General features: G+C 39.2%; 1 protein-coding gene across 4 annotated transcripts in view; it reads right to left on the bottom strand.

Annotated features, from left to right (window-relative positions):
* mprip (myosin phosphatase Rho interacting protein) overlaps nucleotides 1-20,877 on the bottom strand; it is a 37,621-nt gene that overhangs the window by 2,543 nt on the left and 14,201 nt on the right. For 2 of the 4 annotated variants that reach the window (XM_057055844.1, XM_057055834.1), the window contains exons 8-22: nucleotides 19,290-19,416; nucleotides 18,440-18,544; nucleotides 14,872-14,928; nucleotides 14,537-14,605; nucleotides 14,362-14,451; nucleotides 14,137-14,246; nucleotides 13,175-13,739; nucleotides 12,586-12,723; nucleotides 8,822-11,329; nucleotides 6,942-7,089; nucleotides 6,575-6,692; nucleotides 5,693-5,852; nucleotides 5,503-5,616; nucleotides 1,360-1,446; nucleotides 1,122-1,284 (exon numbers count right to left, since the gene is read on the bottom strand). In XM_057055844.1, the coding sequence (XP_056911824.1) occupies nucleotides 1,122-1,284; nucleotides 1,360-1,446; nucleotides 5,503-5,616; nucleotides 5,693-5,852; nucleotides 6,575-6,692; nucleotides 6,942-7,089; nucleotides 8,822-11,329; nucleotides 12,586-12,723; nucleotides 13,175-13,739; nucleotides 14,137-14,246; nucleotides 14,362-14,451; nucleotides 14,537-14,605; nucleotides 14,872-14,928; nucleotides 18,440-18,544; nucleotides 19,290-19,416 (4,559 nt within the window). The remainder of the gene's footprint in view (nucleotides 1-1,121; nucleotides 1,285-1,359; nucleotides 1,447-5,502; nucleotides 5,617-5,692; nucleotides 5,853-6,574; nucleotides 6,693-6,941; nucleotides 7,090-8,821; nucleotides 11,330-12,585; nucleotides 12,724-13,174; nucleotides 13,740-14,136; nucleotides 14,247-14,361; nucleotides 14,452-14,536; nucleotides 14,606-14,871; nucleotides 14,929-18,439; nucleotides 18,545-19,289; nucleotides 19,417-20,877) is intronic. The other 2 variants (XM_057055854.1, XM_057055859.1) reach the window with 2 other exon arrangements.

The raw sequence follows: 20,877 nt of genomic DNA, 5'->3' as shown, positions 1-20,877 counted from the left end.
TTCTCATATACTGTACAGGGTCAGCAGTGTGGCCATGCCAACTTAGTGAATAAAGAGGTAACTTGACTTATGAAATATAACAAGTCTACAACTAAGGAAAAAAAATCAAATTATTCTAAATACACTGCTCAAAAAAATTAGAGGAACACTTTGAAAACGCATCAGGTCTAAACAGGGGGAAAAATGATCTTGAATATCTTTCCTGATAAAAGTAGGTGATGTATTTAGTATTACCGTAGTAACAAAATGGTGCCACATAATTTGATAGAAATGGAAATGATCACTCTATAGAGGGGAGAAATCAAAGACACCCCAAAAATGAAAGTGAAAAAATAATTCAGCAGACTGCTCCATTTTGTGTGGCCCCAACATGCTTGTATGCATGCCTGACAATGTCAGGGCATGCTCCTAATGAGACGACGAATGGTGTCTTGGGTGATCTCCTCCCAGATCTGAACCAGGGCATCACTGAGCTCCTGGACAGTCTGAGGATCAACCTGGCGGTGCCAGATGGACCTAAACATAATGTCCCAGAGGTGTTCTGTTGGGTTTAGGTCAGGTAAATGTGGGGGCCAGTCAATGGTATCAATTCCTTCATCCTCCACCAAATGAATAACTACAGCAGTAGAAAGTCAGTCAGTAAAAAAATCAGCCAAAAGAGATGAGGAGGGAAAAAAGTATCCGTGGCCTCACCCTGGAAAGCCATTCCTGTTTTGGGGCCGTCTCATTGTTGCTCCTCTGATGCACCTGTTGTTGATTTCATTAACAAAAAAGCACCAGAAACTAATTAACAACCCCCTCTGCTACTTAACTGACCAGATCAATATCCCAGAAGTTTGAATGATAGGTTGCTATACTCTGATTAAAAAGTGTTCCTCTAATTTTTTTGAGCAGTGTATTATAAAATATTATCTTCTTCAACATCGTTTTGCAGTGTAATGCCAATCCCTATTCTGTTCTGGAAAGGTGAGATTAGAGTAAACCAACAGGGGTAATCGCTCACAACAACTTTTGGGCTGAGCGATAAACTCATGATTTAAAATAATAAAAACTGTTAGCTATATAAGCCGAATCATCTTGATGTTCTTCAGCAGAGCCTGGTGTTATTCCTACTTCCGTACCATATCCTCCTCGCTCCACCTCCTCCAGTGTTGGCTCGCCGAGGGCTTCGTGGGCCAGCTGCAGCTGGTCTCTAAGCCGGCCCAGATCACGCTCTGCTTTGGCCTTGACAATACTCAGCTCCGTGTAGATGTCCTTGTACTTATCTGTTGCATATTTCTTGTCCTGAAATCACAATGTGGCATCTCAGTTAAAGAGAATTCATGTTATTTATGTCTTCTGTTAACAGAGCAAGCATACTCTTTGGGCAGCATGGAGTTCATCCTTCAGGGAGTTGATTTCTTGTTTAAGGTATTGGACCTCTGATTCCTTCACCCTCAACATCACCTGCAATACATTTAGAAGAACCTTACAAAATGCACGTGAACCAGAAATGTACCCTTCATTCTTTCCATGTTCAATTGGAAATCAATCATAAATTTAAAAAAAGATAAAGTGACTGATACTTTTGTTACTTGTTTTTCATCCAATACAAGATATGCTTGGCTTTTCATATTTCAATTTTGATCTTCAATTTTTAGTGCTCAATTAGTTGCATGCATCATAGTAGCTATAGCTCTGAAATGGCAACAAGGCGCAGCAGTGCTGCAAACAGAGTTGTAAGAATAATGTTGAATGAGAACTTTGAAGATAAACTGATAACTAAAGTGTCTTTCCTTCTGTTGTAAAGATGAATGAAAAGCTTGTTTTTAGCATAACTATATGACCTGAGTGATATCTATAAAGGACTGCATCATAGGCTACCAGAAATATTATGAGGTAGTCTACATTTACTGCAAATCTTCTCAGTAATACACATTAAAAAACTATACTGATATAATCAGTACATGGTTGAGTAATACTAAATATAATATGAGGTACTTTTACTTTGTCCTTCTGAATTTCAGGATACTCTGCTGCAATGTGCAGGAAATTTCAGTGCATGTCAAACTGCTGTTGAATAAGTCTGAACAATTGACAAAATAAGCAGAAAAGTTAGAGTGAAAGATGGTTTTTTTTGCACTCCAATTTTAGGTCCAAATCAAAAGTATTTGTCTAATTATTAGGTTATTATCTTAGTTATGCTGCTATAAGCTGAGGCTGCCGGGGTCCAGAAACATGATCACCTGACAGGCCTCTGTCACCCATTCACAACTTCCTCTCCTCTCCTCTCGGAGTACATCAGTGATGATGTTATTACTGGTGTAGTTTCTCTGCTTCTCTTCCCCTCTCTCTGTATCCATCTACAGGCATTGTCGCCTTCATAGCTGTACGCTGACCCGCTGACCTCCGACCCCCTGACTATACCAGCAGTTTGTTATAATTAATGTACCTGTATGATTTCTACCTATTCTCTCTTCTACCTGTCCTCCCCATTCTCCTCTCTACCCAGCTGGCCATCAGCAGGAGGGTCCCCCTACATGAGCCCGGTCCTGCTCAAGGTTTCTTCCTGTTAAAGGGGAGTTTTTCCTTGCCACTGTTGATTGTTGGGGGCCAGGCCCTGGGATTCTGTAAAGCGCTTAGAGATAATTTTGATTGTATGCCAAGACTGCCATCACTCATTATTTTAGCGGCACGCACCGAGGCATGTGAGCCACGGACATTTTGAATTTTATAATGTGAACAGTTATTTGGTATGCCTCGTCTCTTCTAAAACACTGAGATATTCTCAAAAATTGACGGTGCGCCTTATAACATGGTGCGCCTTGTGTGTGGACTGAGTTCCAAAATCTGCTGTGCACCTTTGGTGGGTGCACTACGGTAAACGCTCCGCCAATCGATTAGCGGCACACCTACGCGTGAGGACAACTGTTTGCGCAGCGGCTGCCTGCAGATTACCAGGAGAGGGTAGCCATCTTCGGCACCTACTGCCACGACAAGATAACCGCGCCCAGCCACATCACCAACATGGATGAGATCCCTCTGACTTTTAACATCCCTTTGATCGGCAAAGTGGAGAAAAAGGGACCAGCACAGTGGCGATACGCACAACGGGGCACGAGAAGTCGTCGTTCACTGTGGTTCTCGGCTGCCACGGAAACGGACAGAGTGCTGGATGACGGAAGGCGAACACTCCTTCACAAAGACTATGAGGCAGCGGCGGTATCATAGCCCATGCGTCTACAATCCACCCGCATATGGTGGCAGTTATGCCACCATATGCGGGTGGATTGTAGACGCATGGGCTATGATACCATCTTCATGTATTGTAAGAGCTTTCACAAAATCAACGCTGAACCGAAACCGGTCGGTGAGTCTGATTCAGATGATTAAGAAGAGGAATTCAGGATGTTGGACATTGAAATAGTGCAGCTGTTTAATTTAGATACAGAAGATGAAAACTTTGATGGTTTTGTGGCGGAAGAATGAATATTTTGTTCAATAAATGTGTCGAAACTCACTGTTTTACTTCCGTTGTCATTTTTACTGTATGTTTCAGCATGCGCCTAATAATATGGTGCGTCTTATGTATGTTTTAAATACAGAAATAGCACCCATAACTGAGACTGTGCCTTTTAATACAGTGCGCCTTATGGTCGTGAAAATACGGTACATACCAATCTCATCCCTCTTATAATGGTGGTACTCGTCTGTGGCTCACCTATCTGACCTTTTGGACTTTATAATGTGGACGAGCCACAATAAATTTTACTACCCTATTATTACCACTGTCTGACCTATTAACATGACATTATTACATTATGTGGTATGTACAGTAGTGTAATAATAATATATTCTTGGTGAAAATCAGGGTTCCTTTACTTCCAGAAGGGGGCAGTATTTGGTAACTTGTTTTAAGTCCTTTGTCCCAACAGAGTCAAGTTTTAAAAGCAGTATCAAAGACTATTACTGATTTTCCTCTGCTCTGACATGGCCACTGTACTTAGTAAGCAGCTATTTAACAGCATTCAGTCTTTCCCCCCAATAAAAAATGACAGGGTGATCGATATGTGCCATACAGTGGGACCTCTACTTACGAACGTCTCTACAGGCGGAATTTTCAGCTTACGAAACATCTCAACGGGAAAATATTTCCTCTTGTTACGAAAGAAATTTCAGGATACGAAAGGCAAAAATACTCTACCGCTGCTACTCGCAGCTCGCGGAGTTTAGCGAATGCAAACATGCTTGTAGCTGCTCTGCCATTGGCTATCGCCGAGCATTTTCCTGTCATCCCATTGGCTATCGCCGAGCATCTTCCTGTCATCCCATTGGCTAGGAGGGATGTCAAAATGTACAAGTTTGTGTGTATCCCAGCGTCGCCTTAGTTTAACTTTTATTTATTGTAGGTGTTCGTATGTTTGTCCATTAGATGGCGGTGTTACCACAAGTGTTAACGTTCGTTGCTAATAATGACGGCTAATGTAAGATTAGCCTGTAATAAAGTTTATTTTGTTCCTGGAGAAGCCTTGCACTGAATTCCTACATTTATTGTGCGGTAATCTAATTGTAACATGTATTTGTTAAAATTATGTCCGAATTTTTGGGGGCTTGGAACGGATTAGGGCATTTACATGGAAAACGCGTCTCTACTTACGTAGTTTTCAGGTTACGAAACAACTTCCGGAACCAATTAATTTAAGTAGAGGTCCCACTGTACGTCACTTTGGGATCTTACTATCTCTTCCATGGGGACCTACATTACCTGAATTGTTGTGTGCAGAGCAATTTCCATGCCATATAGACTCGACCGATTAAATATTAAAATCAAATTCAGTCCTGTGACTCCCTTTGTCCATTTTATATTTTTGATCTGAGGCTAAAAATTAGATATGAAAAAACATACATCTCCTTTTTTCATGTTAGATTAATAAACAAATAACAAAATAATGAGTGACTTTTTCAGTTTTGATTGCCAATTGAAAATGAAAAAAAAGAATGAGTATTGAATTCAACTTTTTTCAGTTTTTGATTTTTAATGCCAATTGAAAATGGAAAGAAGGAATGACACCAAGATTCAAAAATGTTAATTAAAACACTATGCGATGCGCCGCACTCTGCTGTCAGGGTCATGTGTCTGAATTGCATCAGCACTTTCTTAACTGTCTTCTTATGTTCAGAGCTGGAAACATGCTATTGTAATTCAGGCTTTCTGCATTTTCTTTAGTCTGTGATAATATAGGAGGGAGTAGTTTTACAAAAACAGTATCTAATTTTAAAAAAACAAACAAAAAAAACAGTCTATTCAGCAACATGTCCATACTCATTTGAAATGTACATGTCACAGGTTACGGCCAGCACTTTTGTAAGTTTAATTGATGGTCAAAAGGTTTTAAACCATCTTGACACTTAAGGTTTAAATCTTACCTGATTTATTAATGTGTGACCCTCAAAGCTTTATTAGTTTAGATTTGGTTACATTTGTACTGCTCTCAGGTTGATGTTTTGCTGTTTGTCTCTTACTTCTAACTCGTAGAGCTCTTTTCCCTGTATTGTGGTATTTGCATCTCCGGGCCCATCCTCAGCTGCCATGGAGCGCATTTTGGTGATCTCTGCTGCCAGTCGATTGTTCAACTCCTACAGAATCCAAAAAGAAGCAGCTCAGAAGAGAATGACAGCTGAGTAACTGTATTTTAGATCACAGTGTGCGTACCTGGTTGTGGGCATTGAGCTCCTGGTTTTCTCTCTGACACTGTCTCAGGGCCTGCCTCTCGGCCTCCAGCGCCTGGGCCAGATGGGCGTTTTCCAAGCACTTCTGGGAATACTGTTCTGACAATACTTCAATCTCACGCTGGAAAGAACACAGCTCCTCCCTGAAACAAAACAACAGCACATTGAGATACTATATGTGACAGTGTGGTGTACAGTTCAGTGATTAAGGAGCATCATGATAACTGGTACTGAACTGAAAAACTTTCAACTAGGGCTGAGAAAGACCACAATATATCCACCTAACTCTGGTATACATTCTAATTATGATAATACATTTTCTATTCTAATATAACGCGTGTTCTTTTAACATTATTATTATGGTTAATAATATGAGAGGCCGGCAATTCTTTTTTAAATTAAAGTAAAGCACAACATTGAAGCAAAGCCGGCAGATCAGTTGAGGACATTAGGAGAACGATTGCACTGAAACTCTGTTATAATAGCTGTTCCATATATTTACACATTTAGAATCTGGAGACTAAAGGGCTCCTCATGTGACTCAAAACAGAGCAGTATGTTAAGAACTTTTACTTAATGCAACGACAAGCCAAAGCTAACTAGTGATGCCATAGCTTATCTAGCAACTGTTTGGTCATGTCACTCACTTTAGTGTTCATTATCTATAGTTTGGCTTCAGCTCTTGATAGTGTTGTATTCTTCTAATTCACTTTACATAGTTGTGTAAATTATTGAGTAAGCATTAATGATAGCTTAAGGTTAAATTGAAGGTATACTGCTTGACCAATAATGTTTGAATATTGCTGGACAAATAATTAGCCCCGAGGATGATGGACAGAGTATTTCATCACTAAGATTGATGTACTCATGCTGTTTGCGGATCTCGTCGACATCTGCATTTCCCGAGTTGCTGTTGGCCTTGCGAGCCTTGTCCAGCTCCTTCTCCATCTCATTCCGGTGTGCATTTTTCATGGCTTCAATGGCTTTAAAAAAAACAAACAAAAATAACTCATAAAAATTCAAAACAGTAGTTTTAGAATAAAACAATGTGATGTATTTAAAAAAAAAAACAGCAAGGACTGCACAATTATTGAATTACATGTCTAGCAGTAACAGTAACAGCAGCAATGTGGTTGTTTTTTTGTTTTTTTTAGTATTGTGCAGAAGGTTAATCCATGGTTGTGCAAGTTTTAGCTCTCTGGTTTCTACACAAGTGTAATGCAGACATTTACCAGCTATAGTTGCTGCCGTCTCCTCTGCGAGGAGTCGCTCTTTCTCCTCCTCCAGGTTCTCCAGCTCTCGCTGGTGTTTTCGCTGCAGCTCATCTATTACCTTCTGATGGGACTCCTCCATTGCTGCAAAGCCCCTCTCGCACGTAGCCTGTGACAAAGGAAATGCTAGTTAGGGGTATGGCCAGCTGGACGTGGACCACGAGGTTCTCCTGAGAAGGACAAAAAAAAAAACCTCTGGGCCCTACACCATGAGGCAGAGATGATCTTGATGATTATGTTTTCCAACAAATATCTTGCAAGCTGCAGCCATTTAGCCATGAGTGGACAGGGACTGCGTGAGGATGAAAAGGTTTTAGAGGAATGAGAGGTTACGCAATACACTTAAGGTTAACGAGAGAGGGGAGGGGGAAGACATTATATTTTACCATGGTCTACACGCAGAGCCAATATTCATGGATTATTTAAGCAAGATGTGAGTGCACACTCCTTATTTGGATAATTACGATAACTTGTGGTCAGATAATGTGAATATCCTCATCTACCTCTCACCTCTAAACGCATACTTAGAAGGAAAAAAAGCAGAGGAATCCTCTTGAACACACTTTGAGAAGGAATGCTAATATTACAGTGCAATTTTCCAAAGACAATGCTTCACTTACGCAAACCTAACACAAAATGTTGGCCCACTTACCCTCTACCCACACTAATCTGACTGCTCTGGAGTCTGTTTCCCTATGCTCTCAATCGAAATTTGAAATGTGCTGTGTTTTTCGTGTTTTCACTCTGCAAATGTATCCTAGGTCATGGTCATGGAGTCACTCCAGTTAATGGAGAGATGAGCTTAAACATCATATCAGCAGTCATTTTTTTTGTCTTTGTTTTTTTACATCAAACATGAACATGAAATATGTAACCATAATGTTACAATAATGTGGAGCCACTGAAACAGAATATAAAATAAGAAAAACATAAGATATAAACTTGAGGGTGTTCATTTTACAAATGACTGTAAATGCTTTAATTTATTAATGAGTGCGCTCATTTAGCTCTGAATGAGAAAACAACTTTACCTCCACCTGAAATCATCATCAATGACAGTGACGAGATAACATGCAAAAAGGTAATCACGTAGAATTTTCTTTCATATTTCTACCAGCATTACCTTTAAAACATTTTTAGACACTAAAAGCATCTCTGAGGCTGAACTGCATACAGGTAATTGAGAATTTGTGTATGTTTCCGGCATTTGTCAAATCGCATTTCAAGGGCACCGCAACAGCAAATTAGCAAGCTTCAGTTTTAATACCTAAAAAAAAGCTTTGGCTAAGATATTCAAAACTGACATGTTATGCCTTCATATGTTATTCAGAGAAAGAGGAGGTTAAATGAACTGTTAGCAGAATCAGAGGAAGAAACACAGCCAACCCAAACAGTAGTTAAATAAAATGCCCAGATCAATGGGTCAGGCTGTCAAGCACAACCAACTACGGTACAAGCAGAGGAACCCATTTCATAAAAAAAACAAAACAAACAAAACTATTGATGTAAAAGTTGTGAATATTACAAAAACTGAAAGTTAGAAAGTAATTTTTTTCTTAAGGTATATCTACGGTATTGTACCTGTAATTAAAAAAATGTGAAATTAATGATGCTGATAAACAAGATTGGGTCCTCCGTCCTCAACTACTCACAAAACATGTCAGATCACATTAAACAGTAAATGGTTAGTTTCCATGCACAGAAAAGACAAGTTAACAGAAGAAGAGTGAAAGTTAGGTAATAAAAGGAAGGGATTTGGGAAGAAGGGAGGATCTTGGAATGCCACAAAGGAACACAAGGCATCACAGATGGATGACAGCAAGGACAAGGAGCACTTCCACCTTCAGATTTTCCAGGTCTTTCTCGTATTTCAGCCGTACAGTTGTTATGTCTCCTTGCTCTTCACGCCGTCTCATCTCTTCAGCCATGACTGAAACCTGGTTCACCAGATCCTGAATGCGTTCCTTCAGGGAAGATGTTTGGGCCGCGGAGTGATGAGATGTTCGATGTTTTTCTGTCAAGTACTGCTCTGCATCTGTAGGACTGACCATGCCTCTTAGCTCTTCCATTTCCTGATCAAACTTCTCAATTAGGTTTGTTCTCTCCAGCTCGTGCTTCTTCTTCAGCTTTTCCATACTCACTGTCAGTGAGTTGATTTCTTTCACATTTTCTTCTGTACTGGCACGAATCTCCTCTTTTGCCTTAGTAATTTCCTGCTTCAGCTTCTGTGCTTCCTGCTCATATCCACCCTTAACTTCTTGTAGTTCCTTAATATGCTTGGCTATGATATCAGCAACCTGACTTTGAGATCCTGTGGGGGAATTCAAAACGACCTCAGATAGTTGATTCTGAAGAACGCCCATAGCTTCTCTTAATTTTACACAATTTGGACAATCCATCCTAGCAGACTGGGCTTCTTCTTGTACTTGCTTTAACTGTTTCTCATGTTGAACTTTCATCCTAGTGATCGCATAAGAGATACAAGCTTCCATAAGAGCATCAGATAGAGATTCAGGTAAACATTTTCGTTCTTGATCAAAGTCAAAGCTGGCTACAAACGAGGCCAGAAGCTCCTCATCTTTGACCGCTTCCACGTTAGATGCAATCTGCTTCAAGACATTTGACTTTGCTTTCAAGGTTTCTACTAACTCCTTATGAATAAGAGCATGGGCTTCATTATCAAGCCATCCATACATGGTTGCCAAATTGGACTTCATTACCGCCTCACTCTCAACTTGCGGGCAAGGGGACCTCATTAAAAGCATCAAGCGCGTCTGTGCCATCATCTGTTCTGCGACATGTCTTTCAAACCTGTGACCATCTTCCTCCGGTGGTTTTTTGTTTGTACCCAACAACTGACTCCAGAATTCTCCTTCTATCAACAAAGTCCTGTCATTTTGACTTATAAAGACTCCCTCTTCATCAGAGGATCCAAGTAAACAGTATTTAAAACCAGTTAACATTTTGGCTACATTAGTATCTATCATTGCTAGCATCTCTAAAACCTGGTTAATCGCTTCACTTTTAATTGCAATCTTATCTACAACTTGCTTCATAAGCCCTTTATCGATAACCTGCTCCTCCCCTGCCTCAACAGACTTACTAAATGTCTTAAATTCTAACTTTTCTTGCAGCATTCTGATTTCATTTTCTGCTTCTCTTAGCTTTTCCCTATACTCTCTCTCAGATTCCTGACTCAGTGTGATCAGTTCAATGTTCCTGGCTTCAAACTCACAACACTGTTGCTGTGTGTGCTGGAGCTTTGCCTCCATTTCTGTTAAATTCACTTGTGAAGCTTCAAGTAGTTCTTTCAATTGCTCTTTCTCTGGGTGTAACTCCTCTTCCTCATAATCTGCTTGAAAGCCCAGCCCCTTCAATGTGGCTTCTTTCAACTGCAGTTTCTTCTCAGTGTCCTTTAGAGTGTTTCCAAGCTCCTCCAATGTCACAAGAGCTTCATGGAGCCTCAGAGATTTCTCATTTAGCTCTCTCTCATAATACTCCCTGTCTATAGCAATAGCCTCGTTTTCAGCCAGTTCTTCCTTCAGTCTTTTCAGCTCTTCCATATCCTGATGATACTGTTTGCCACCTTGCTGACCGTTGAGCTCAACTTTCAGCCTATCTATTTCTCTGTCAGCCTCAGTCAATTGGTTAACAATCTCCTGACATCGTTGTTTCAATGCCTCATTTTCACTTGTTAAGAGTTCAGCCCTCTGCGAAAGCATCCCAATGGTCACATCACCAGCGTCTGAGTGCTTTTCAATTTGTAAGAGGGGTCCATAGGGGCTTTTAAGATTTTCAGTGTTTTGTTTCTGAACTTTCTCCACCATGTCCTCCATAGTCAGAAGACGGGATTCATATTCACGGATGCTTTCCCCTGCTCTGGCTAAACTCTTTTTTAATGTTTCATTTTCTAGTTCCTGCTGGTACTTCCAGTTTGCCAAGAGCTTCTGAATATGTTGTTTCTCTGCCATCTCTTTATTAAAGCTATGTGACCTCAACAAGTTTGCCAGCTCCTTCAAGGTAACCGGTTTCTCAGTGACCAAGTCTTCTAGTTCTTGAATTGCTTCTGTGGTGTCCTGGAGCAAAAATCGAACTGTTTTTTGTACAAGTTCATGGGGGGGACATTCCAGAATGGAACATGTTTGGGGATCAGAAAAGTAAGATTCCTTCAAGTGAGAAAGTGAGAGGCCAAGCTGTGCCTGCATATTGCGCTTTTTCAGCTCTTGCAGCTTCAGGAGCTCCTTGGTCTCCTGGTACTTCTTTGTCAAACTCTGTGCTTGAGAACTAACCAGTTCGGGCCTCTTCGTCTGGGGCGTAACATCAGCCTCCAGACCCAAAGCGTGCTCCAGCTTGGAAAAGGGGACCAGACATTTAGTTAACACACATCAGGGGAGACACAGCCTGTTAGCAATCTCTTATATCTATTTGTATATTACAATCAGCTTTCTAACATGATGTCCCAAATGATTTGTAAGAACAGAACTTAAAAGAATGCAAAATTTCAAAAGGCAAAGGAAAGAGAGTTAACTGCCAGGATTAGTTACTACTTAGCATGCATATTAAATGGTTAACAGATATTTTATTTGTTAGGTAATGCAATATTAGTTAAAGCTAGATGTTTATTAAGGAATGAAAGGCATACCAGGTACCTTTTACATAAGCATTTGTATTTATATGATGCAATCTTAATTTTTTACCAGGTGTTACAACAATGTGGTGTGAAATTATATTTTCAAACTCTCTATAATACATTGTACAGAAACTGCACAGATAACAGTACACAACACATGCTAACCTAATCTCATCTGCCATCTATATAAGTGAATTCTTCAGTCGAATTCTGGCAAATCCACTCAAAAATATATGCAGAAGCTCCAAAGGTCATCCTGTTTGTGATGTACATACCTACCCACATTTGTTAACGGAATAACAAATGAGTGGTCTGTAGAACAGTTAATAGATGAAAATCTGTCCATGCACATAATTATAAAACAAGCTATGGTTATTGAACAAACATGTTGAGACAAAACTTTCAGCGAATAGAGCTATGACTGTTGGACCAGTGACTATGGAGGATCAATTCACTCTAATTTTGATTTGCTAGCCAAGTCTAGAAATGTACACAATTTAAAGTTCATGCTTACCTAAAACTGGGGAAAGGAGGAGAAATGTAAGGAAGGTTTTGGTACTTCCCCCAAAATTGGTAAACCAAATTATGACAATGACAAACAAATTTAGAGTGAAATAATCCAGATTAAGTCACATTAGCATCCATAAAATGTAATGTAAGCAGAATATTTATTGCTGCTGCCATGAGTTCAGATACCACACTGGTCTAAGAAAGATAGAAATATAGAGCCAATGAAGTAATGAGATATTGATCTTCTTTTACATGCAACAAACTCATGCAATGCATGTACCTACAATCATTTTGTTGTTTTGATGTCAGTTTGTCTTATGTTATCAACAATTAATAATGACATGCAAAGATGGTTACAAAATGGAGAAGAAAACACTGCTCTCTTCAGTATAGGCATGTGAAATCAGGATTTCCTGTCAAAAGAATAACAGTGTGATAACACTACACAAAAAACTAATACCTTACCGGTGAGATGTAACCTGATCGGATGTCCTGCTCTCTTTCTAAAGCCGTTCTTAACTGGAGCTCCAGCTCCTGCTTGTGCTTGTTGGAGTCAAGGAGTTGTTGATGACAGTTTTCCAGCTGTGCCTTCAGGTCCTCTATCTGCAACAGCAACAGGAAAACATTTCAGTTAATCATAGGAAGTAAAGTTTTAATGATGCTGTAGATCACAAATACCTGTAGCAAGTTACACAGCCGTTATTAATTACTGATCATTCTGTGAGTAGAAGGACTTGTAAAATGTGTTGTGTTTTCTTTTATTATGGTGTACATATGACAATGATTGTGTGTTTTCCTGCTTTGCGGGGAAAACACTTTATTTAATGAATCAAAAGCATGAATTCATGGACTTTTGTTTTAGCCGTAACTTTTTTACATAACCTTGGTGTATGTAATTAAATGTAGCCATTATGTGGAAAGATTTTAAGTATGTACACAGATGTTTACGGTACTCTATTCTCTACATGATTTTAGCATTCACACTTGTCAAGACTCAATTCAACATAAATGCAGCAAGAATAAGACTCTAGTATTGACCAACATACAGACTCACCCCCTGTTTATAATGTTCCAGCAACTGCTCCAGCTCGGAAGACTCTTTGGATTGTGCCACAGGAGGCAGAGGGACCCTCCTCTCCTCTCGGATGGGTGTTTTTTCCACCTGTTGCCAGTGTTGTTCAATCACCTCTTCTACTCTCTGCTGCTTTTCAAAATTAGTGGGACTAATCGAATGGGTTTGTTCAAAACCCACTTCGCACTCATAGTCAGTCTTTGCTCCTTCTTGAGCAGCAATGGTCTCTGCCGAAGAGCCTGAAACTGTCTCATACCTCCTCCGCCTCTCCTCTCTTCTTCTACTGCGCTCTGGCTCTCCCAGGTCAGCGTGGAGGTTCTCAGCCTCCTGTGCTCGCTGCTGAGCCAAAGCCTGCGCAATTGGCCTGAACTCTGCCCAGTCAAATGTTTTAGAGCGGCCTTCTCGTCTACGTTCACGTGCACGACTCTTTATGACACCAGGAACGGATTCTCTTTCAACTGATGAAGTCTCAGAGGAGGGGGAGTCCTGTGTTACATCTGGTCTGACTAGACCCTCCAAAGGAGAGAAGCCATGATCTTCAGATGAGCTGGAAGACAATGAAAAGCAGAAAAGTAACTTTTAGTAACAAGATCTTTGCAAAGGTGTAAATTGAAATGCAGAAAATAACAATACATGTCTATTATTATGGCAATTATAATGTAAGCTACAGTAGCCTTTGTTATATTGATTTGTCTGGGATGTTGTTTGTTTCAGCTGCACTGAAAGTGATCAGAATAAATGGAGACTGGCTGAATTTGATTTGTCAATGAATTTGTAAATATAAATTCTTAAAAATTCATGTAAAAATGACTGACAATTCAGACAAAACAAGCACAGCAACAAGGAGATGGAGCCTCCACCATCCACAATCTTCCACATTTGAATAGAACTTTGCTTAATAATACTATTTGTGAATATGTCTGAACCTGTGTGCTCCTGCTGACCTTGCCACATCAGGGGCATTAGAGGGTCTGACATTCTTCATGATGGCCTGCATCCAGTTTCTCCGTATCCCTGCTGTCATGGCTGACAGAGTATGGACTCCCTCCAGGGTCTAAAAATGTAAATTCTTTGACTTTTAATCACCAAAATAATGTAAACATTTAACACCTCTTTAGTACAAACACTTTACAGAACATGTGCATTTCATCAAAGAAAACATCTCATACGTGTATTTGAAAGCCATAATTGCGTTGCGCCTGGTATTCTGTCACATTGCTGCAAGTCGAAAGGTCAATTTCACCATCGAGATCAGAGGCCTGAGGAGACAAACATTCAACATTGAATAAATAATTATAAATAATAAATAATTAAATGTAACTTGTAGACTTCAAATGAGCTTACCTCCTCTGCAATTGAGTCCTTATAATATCTCAGACTGTGGTCCGTCAAAACAAACCAGTATTTTTTCCACTACAAAGAAAAAAAAAATGTTTGAGGCATTTGCAAATATCCAGAGAAAATTTTCAACTGTCTTCTGTTTTTATCACAATCAGGGGTATTGAAACCCTCAAACAGACAGTTCTGCTTGAACTTGCTTTTGAAAACATTTTGTTGGCGTATTCACAATATTGAAGATTTTCAGTCATTTTTTATTGAAAAGACTGTCACAGTCTGCTCATATGACGTGACCTGGAAAAGTTCAGCTTAATTCTCAAGGGTATAAATAAAAAAAATACCTGGGCTTGCTCATCCAGTTTCACCATCCAGCCTTTCTTGAAGTTCAGTAAATCGGGCTGGAAATAGGTAAAAAAGATATCATGAAGACAACTAAAAGTACTGAGAAAAGGTCACTCAGCATGCACTGAAATATAACAATATTTCACCACATGCCGCAGTATTTTACTACCACTGTTCTTGAATGACAGAAGAGACTCTACTAATTTTAGCTATTCTATTAAGCATTTTGCCTATCATGTGTAACAAGTTTTTATTCTTTCATCGCTGTTACAAATAAATACATTTAAACAGTCTAATTAAATGACTTTTCACTCGAAAAAATACATTACACAATTTTCCTCCCACAACATGAATTGACTACAAGGAACACGTATTAGCCATGCAAATTATTTTAATTACTAATTTGTGCTATTAACTACTAATAACGCATGTAATAAACATATACTGTATTTGGGTTACACAATGCAAATTTTTTGCAATTTCTGCCACTGTACACCACACAAAATATTTTGCAAATAAATGTGATTAAAATGAGACCTGACACTGCCACTTTTAAAAATACACTATATGTGTGGTGTAAAAAGGTAGACCCGCAAAAACAGTTTCACTGCTTACTGTTTTCAAACTGACATGAGACAAGTACAGACTCAAAACAATGACGCAGCAATGCTTACACTGCTTATACATTCAAGTTAAAAACAAGAGAAGGTATTTTAAAAAAAACCATGCTCACTCGGTCAGCTGGGGGTAGAAGTTGACCACACCAATAGAATACAAATGAATTAAAGTCAGGTGCAGAAATTGCAGAAATGTGAATGACTTTGAGGGTCAACTTCTACCACATTTCTTGCTGGGGTTTACCAACTCCAGCTGATGATGCGGAACACAGTGTTTGGTACTGCTGTTGTCTGCTGTGACTGCATACAGTGGGAGGAACACACATGTGCACAGTGGCCTCTGGAAGCAGTGGTAAACCGTGATTAACACACAATCGCTCACACTCACACATGTCTCTCACAGAGGATGAGTGCAATGAACAAAGAGCGGGCACAATCTGCACACAGATGGGAATTACGTGTATGACCTGAAGAGGAGAGGGAGAAGAAGAGGGGATGGCACTGCCCCCTGCAGCATGGAGGTGTGGTCTAAAACATCCACAAACTTGCACCACCACACCAAGACCAAAAAAAGTTAAAAACAGATAGTATTACTTATAATGGTAATCCAAAACTGTTAATATGTGTTGACACATTTTAACCACATGTCAGATATCTCAAGGATGAAATGCTTCCATATTTGACTTCAGGAACAAGTTTTTTGCACTTACAAAACAAAAGCATTTTAATAGACAACAGATATATAAACAAAGCTTTTAACATACAATAGCCTTTTCTCAATCATTAATTCTGCTAACTATGTTACCTAACAGAAACCCAACAACAACTCGGTGACCTCTCTTCACACAGCAAAAAGCCTGGCACTAACGCCAACCCGAGATCCTACAGCTTAGTAGAACAGGAGAAGCTTTGTCTGGCATCCCACAGACACACTGCGACACATTGGCCTTTGCATGCACTTTCCCCATGTAAGTGTTGGATAGCATCAAAACAGAACAAATGTGAACTCAATCCTTTTTTGTCAGCTGTATTATTCATTATCAAACAATCTTCTTTCTAAGGGTGTCAGTAGCTATTTCAGCGCCATCGAGGAATACATCAGAACCATTTACTTGTATGAAATTACTATAACTTGACTGTAATGTCGTATAAAAAGAGGCAGCTAAAAATATATATGAATTAAGTTTAAAAAAAAAGGGTTTCCCTGCTTAATTCATCACTGTTTAACATACACATAGGCATGTTAATACTACACTGATTATTTTCATAGATGCACCATCGTGTATCATTTAACATTATTGTCACAGCATTGATTTACCGTACATTGTTTTTTTCCTCTCAGTATTCAAACAATCACAACTTAAACACTGCAACTCTTGCTAGAATAAATACTTTAGTTTCTTCTAACTAAACTGTCTTCTAGCCTGACTGTTCTCCTCAGCAACTCCACCATATTCACAAGATATTAAGATCCTCTTTTCCAATTAATTTGCAAAAAGTTTTAAAGTTTTGCTTTCAATTTGTTATTCTGGGGTATTGAGAGTAGATCAGTGAGAGATTTTTAGTTACTTATTTACATTTTAGCATACGGACACAACATAATATAAAACAAAAAAGGATCTTAAATCTTTCTGCACTGCATATCCAGTATACATGTATAACTTTAATTCTACACAATTTGTTATTGTTTGGTACTAAAAAAATATCCATTCTATCTGACAAAAATAATTTGACTGACTGACTGGTTCACGCTGCCTGTGGAGTACATTTAAGCTCATACTCAGTGTATTTAATCAAAATTGCTCTTTACCAGACTCTCATATGACTGATTTCTCCAAAGGCCATAAAAAAAACTTTCCTTGTATGCACAATTTAGTTGAGTCTGGAAACAAACAGTGTTGCCATCTTATTTTTCTTTCCCCCATTTCCTCCATAGTTTCTCCAGATTGGGAATTAGTGAAACCAAATTCCATACGCTGCAGAGACCTGTAACAAGCACTTCACCAACCTTTTATAGACAAACCACTAAATCAAGGCTATATTATTGCATACTCTGCTGCTCAACAATGCTTTTAAAATTCAACCCGCAGTTATTCCCCATATGTTTCTGTTGTGCCATTTGCCTTAAACCTGACAAACAAGTGGAACAGCATTGGTCCAACAAAGACACAAACACAGTTGTCCAGGAAATGAACACCTGAAATGTATTTAATGTTGTGTGTCCATTGCATTTTACATATACTACCTGCTTTTACCTTTGTTCTTCTATGGAAAATACCATCCCTTTAATATACTGTAGTTAAGATGTTAAATAGTACTATTGTGATATGATGTGTAACTGTTTACAAAGTCACAAAAACTCACGCAACTTGTATTAGATTTATGATTCACTGACTAAGCTTAGCCACTGTAGATTCTATCATCATTGGTTTGATTTTGTGCCTGACAAATGTAAAAGGACGATGCAAGGATAATTGTTAGGACCATCAGTAGAATGCAACTGTCATTTAACATTACCTCGGTCTCTTTGGAAACTCAACAGAAAATGTACTAAAACAAGAGAAAACAAAAGCAAAGAGCACCATTTCAGGCCAAGATGGTACCCTACAGTAGAAAAGGGGTGCAAAACAAAAGCAGTATACATCAAAGACTACATATTCGACTTGTAATTAGAAAAGGACGGGGGACATGACTCATAATGAACAGCAAGTTACCTCCTTAGCAATAGTTGGAGACCTTTGCCAGAAGTATTTCTAGTAACTGTGTTTATGATTAAAGTAAGTGTGAGCAACCACACATTTGTGTTTAAGGTAACATTTCCAAACTTGAGTACTCTCATTTTACACTGCTTGAACTACATAAGCTACTTCTTTCCTAAGATAGTCCTTCACTTAGACTATCAACAAAAATGTGGTGGATTAGCTCAGAGTGTTTGAAAACGGCTACTTACCGTCATAACTGACTCAGTTGTCCTTCTATCCAGTGACTTTGCTCTCCTCAGAGGAGGCAGACTGGAAGCAAAATCTAAATCTTCACCTGCATCACGGGTCTGCCCCTAGATAACAAGCACATTGGCACAGGCAAATTTTTCTGCAGTCCATCATTTAGAGTATCGGTAATAAATAGAAAAAATCTTTATTATATTATGGAGTATTCAACATGCAAAAATCAGTCCTTTATATACATGATAAACAAGTAAAAAAAGTAGCACACAAGCTTGTTACAGATTTTTGTTTGGAGGCGGTTAAGGATCATCTATTTAAAAAAAAAAAAAACATTGTAAGTTCCTATACACTACACTGAGCAGATAATTAGAAAAAGAAAAAACCTAGAGCGCTTCAACCTGAGCTTGGAACCTCTACATCTGTATGTATTGTTTAAAAGCATCAGTATAAAAAGCACACAGATTGGCTGAGACTGAGAACATGGTTCAAGAAAAAGGGAGATGTTGTCATTCTCCTGAGAATGTAAAGATATTTAACAGTATTAAACATCCAGAGAGGATCAGTTGGGAAAGGGAAGCAATATCACCAGGGGGATTCCCAGCACAGAATGGAGACTGGAAATGAATACCACATACTGGTGACCTCTGACCAACAAATAAAACAAAGACAGGAGAGAGATAGGGGGATGGAGGGAAAAGGGCAGTTAAGTGGGAAGGAAAAAAATTGATGGAGGAGGAGAGCAAAACCAGCCGGTCCTGCAATGAGCTCACAGGATGTTTTTCCACCATTCACAAGTCTTAGTGTAGTGTGATGATGCACATTGTTGAATTAAAAAACTAAAATTCGATGACACACCTCTCTGTGGAAGCGTCTGTGCTCACTGCGGCCCTGTCTCGCTCCGCTCCTTCCTGACTCTTCCACCTCCATTTTCTCTTGATTCTCCAGCTCCAAGGCCTCCATCTTCTCAATAACACCGGAGCGACTGCAGACACAGTTAAATGAAATAAGTCACAATTAATTTGGTATTTTTGTCATGATGAAACATGCGAGTACAAGTTATGGAAATATAATGATATTTGAGCATTTTTATTAGGTGCTGTCTATTTGCATAGATTTCAACTGGAAAAGATATAATAATAGCACTGTAATAACCACACAAGTAAAGCTGTAAGATATGACTGGAAATTCTTAGCTAGTATGTTTGAATAATTGATATTTTACCATTAACAGTGGTCCACTGGTGTCTCTTTTACAACATGTACCGGTATGTATATCTGACTTTATGAAGTGAACCTGCAAACTAAAACCATTGTTTGTGATACCAACAGCACCACACCACAGATGAATGAAGATGGATTCACTAAAATTCCCTCTGGAAACATTATGACGTGCACTTTTTGCTCCGATATGTTCCCACATTGGTCTTTTGTTTGATGACCATGGAATCTGAATTACAGAGTGGAAGAAGGTGGGAGGCAGGGGGAAATGTTATATTGCACTTTTGACTAACTGCTGCCCTTATTTGGGGGCTTACGGCCAAAGCTTAAGTCCTTAAAAGGGAACAAAGACGAGAGGAGGAGGACAATGACAGTGTGAGGCCAAATGCTCACCCGATCTTCCAGCCAGCAGAGTGAACTGGCCAGATTATACTTTTGACCACATCACAAAAGAGTGGGTGAAACAGAACCCAATGGTTTTACTTGAATGAAAAACACAGACTTCCGGTCAATCCACAGCAGCGGTTTATAAAGTACAACAAGAAATGCACAAGGCTCAATATCATAAAAGTTGAAGACACATATATGCACACACACACACGCACGCACGCACGCACGCACGCACGCACTCCATCACAATGTTGAAGTATTTACCTTCCTTTCATTTGGAACATGAGTGAACATGTGGTCAATGACTTCTGATGTTAAACGTTAAATATGTCACGAGTAGGAACTCGAAATGTGAGGCAAAGGATGCACCCAATCATATGCCCAAAAACCAGATAAAAACAATAATCAGAGGGCACGTACTTACAAACATAATAAGAAAGAGTCAGTTCTTATTAAAAGGTTTAAATGCAAAACATCACCGATGTGTTGTCTCCCAATACACCCTCACTCATCCTTTCTAATGGAGTTGGGTCAGTTGGAAAAAAATCAGTGATTAAATTATGTGCGTCACACTGGATGTGTGTATGGTTTTAAAAGGATAAAAGGCTCAGCTATTTCCAGAACACAGTGCCTGTACCATGGAACTGGATTCCAAGAAACAAACCCACTAACCTGGTTTAATTAAATCAGATCTTTAATCTCAAATCTTTAATTATCTGCAAGGCTACCATGGTGCTCTCAGTCGACCACACAGGTTACTAGAGTACGAGTAATGTGCCAGCACTAGCCCACACAAACACTTAACATCATTTACAGTACAATCTTTCAATGTGATC

The sequence above is a fragment of the Takifugu flavidus genome, chromosome 1 (assembly GCF_003711565.1).
Source record: "Takifugu flavidus isolate HTHZ2018 chromosome 1, ASM371156v2, whole genome shotgun sequence".
Taxonomy (NCBI): domain Eukaryota; kingdom Metazoa; phylum Chordata; class Actinopteri; order Tetraodontiformes; family Tetraodontidae; genus Takifugu; species Takifugu flavidus.
The sequence above is the reverse complement of the archived record's forward strand: the minus strand, read 5'-3'. Positions and strand labels throughout refer to the sequence as shown.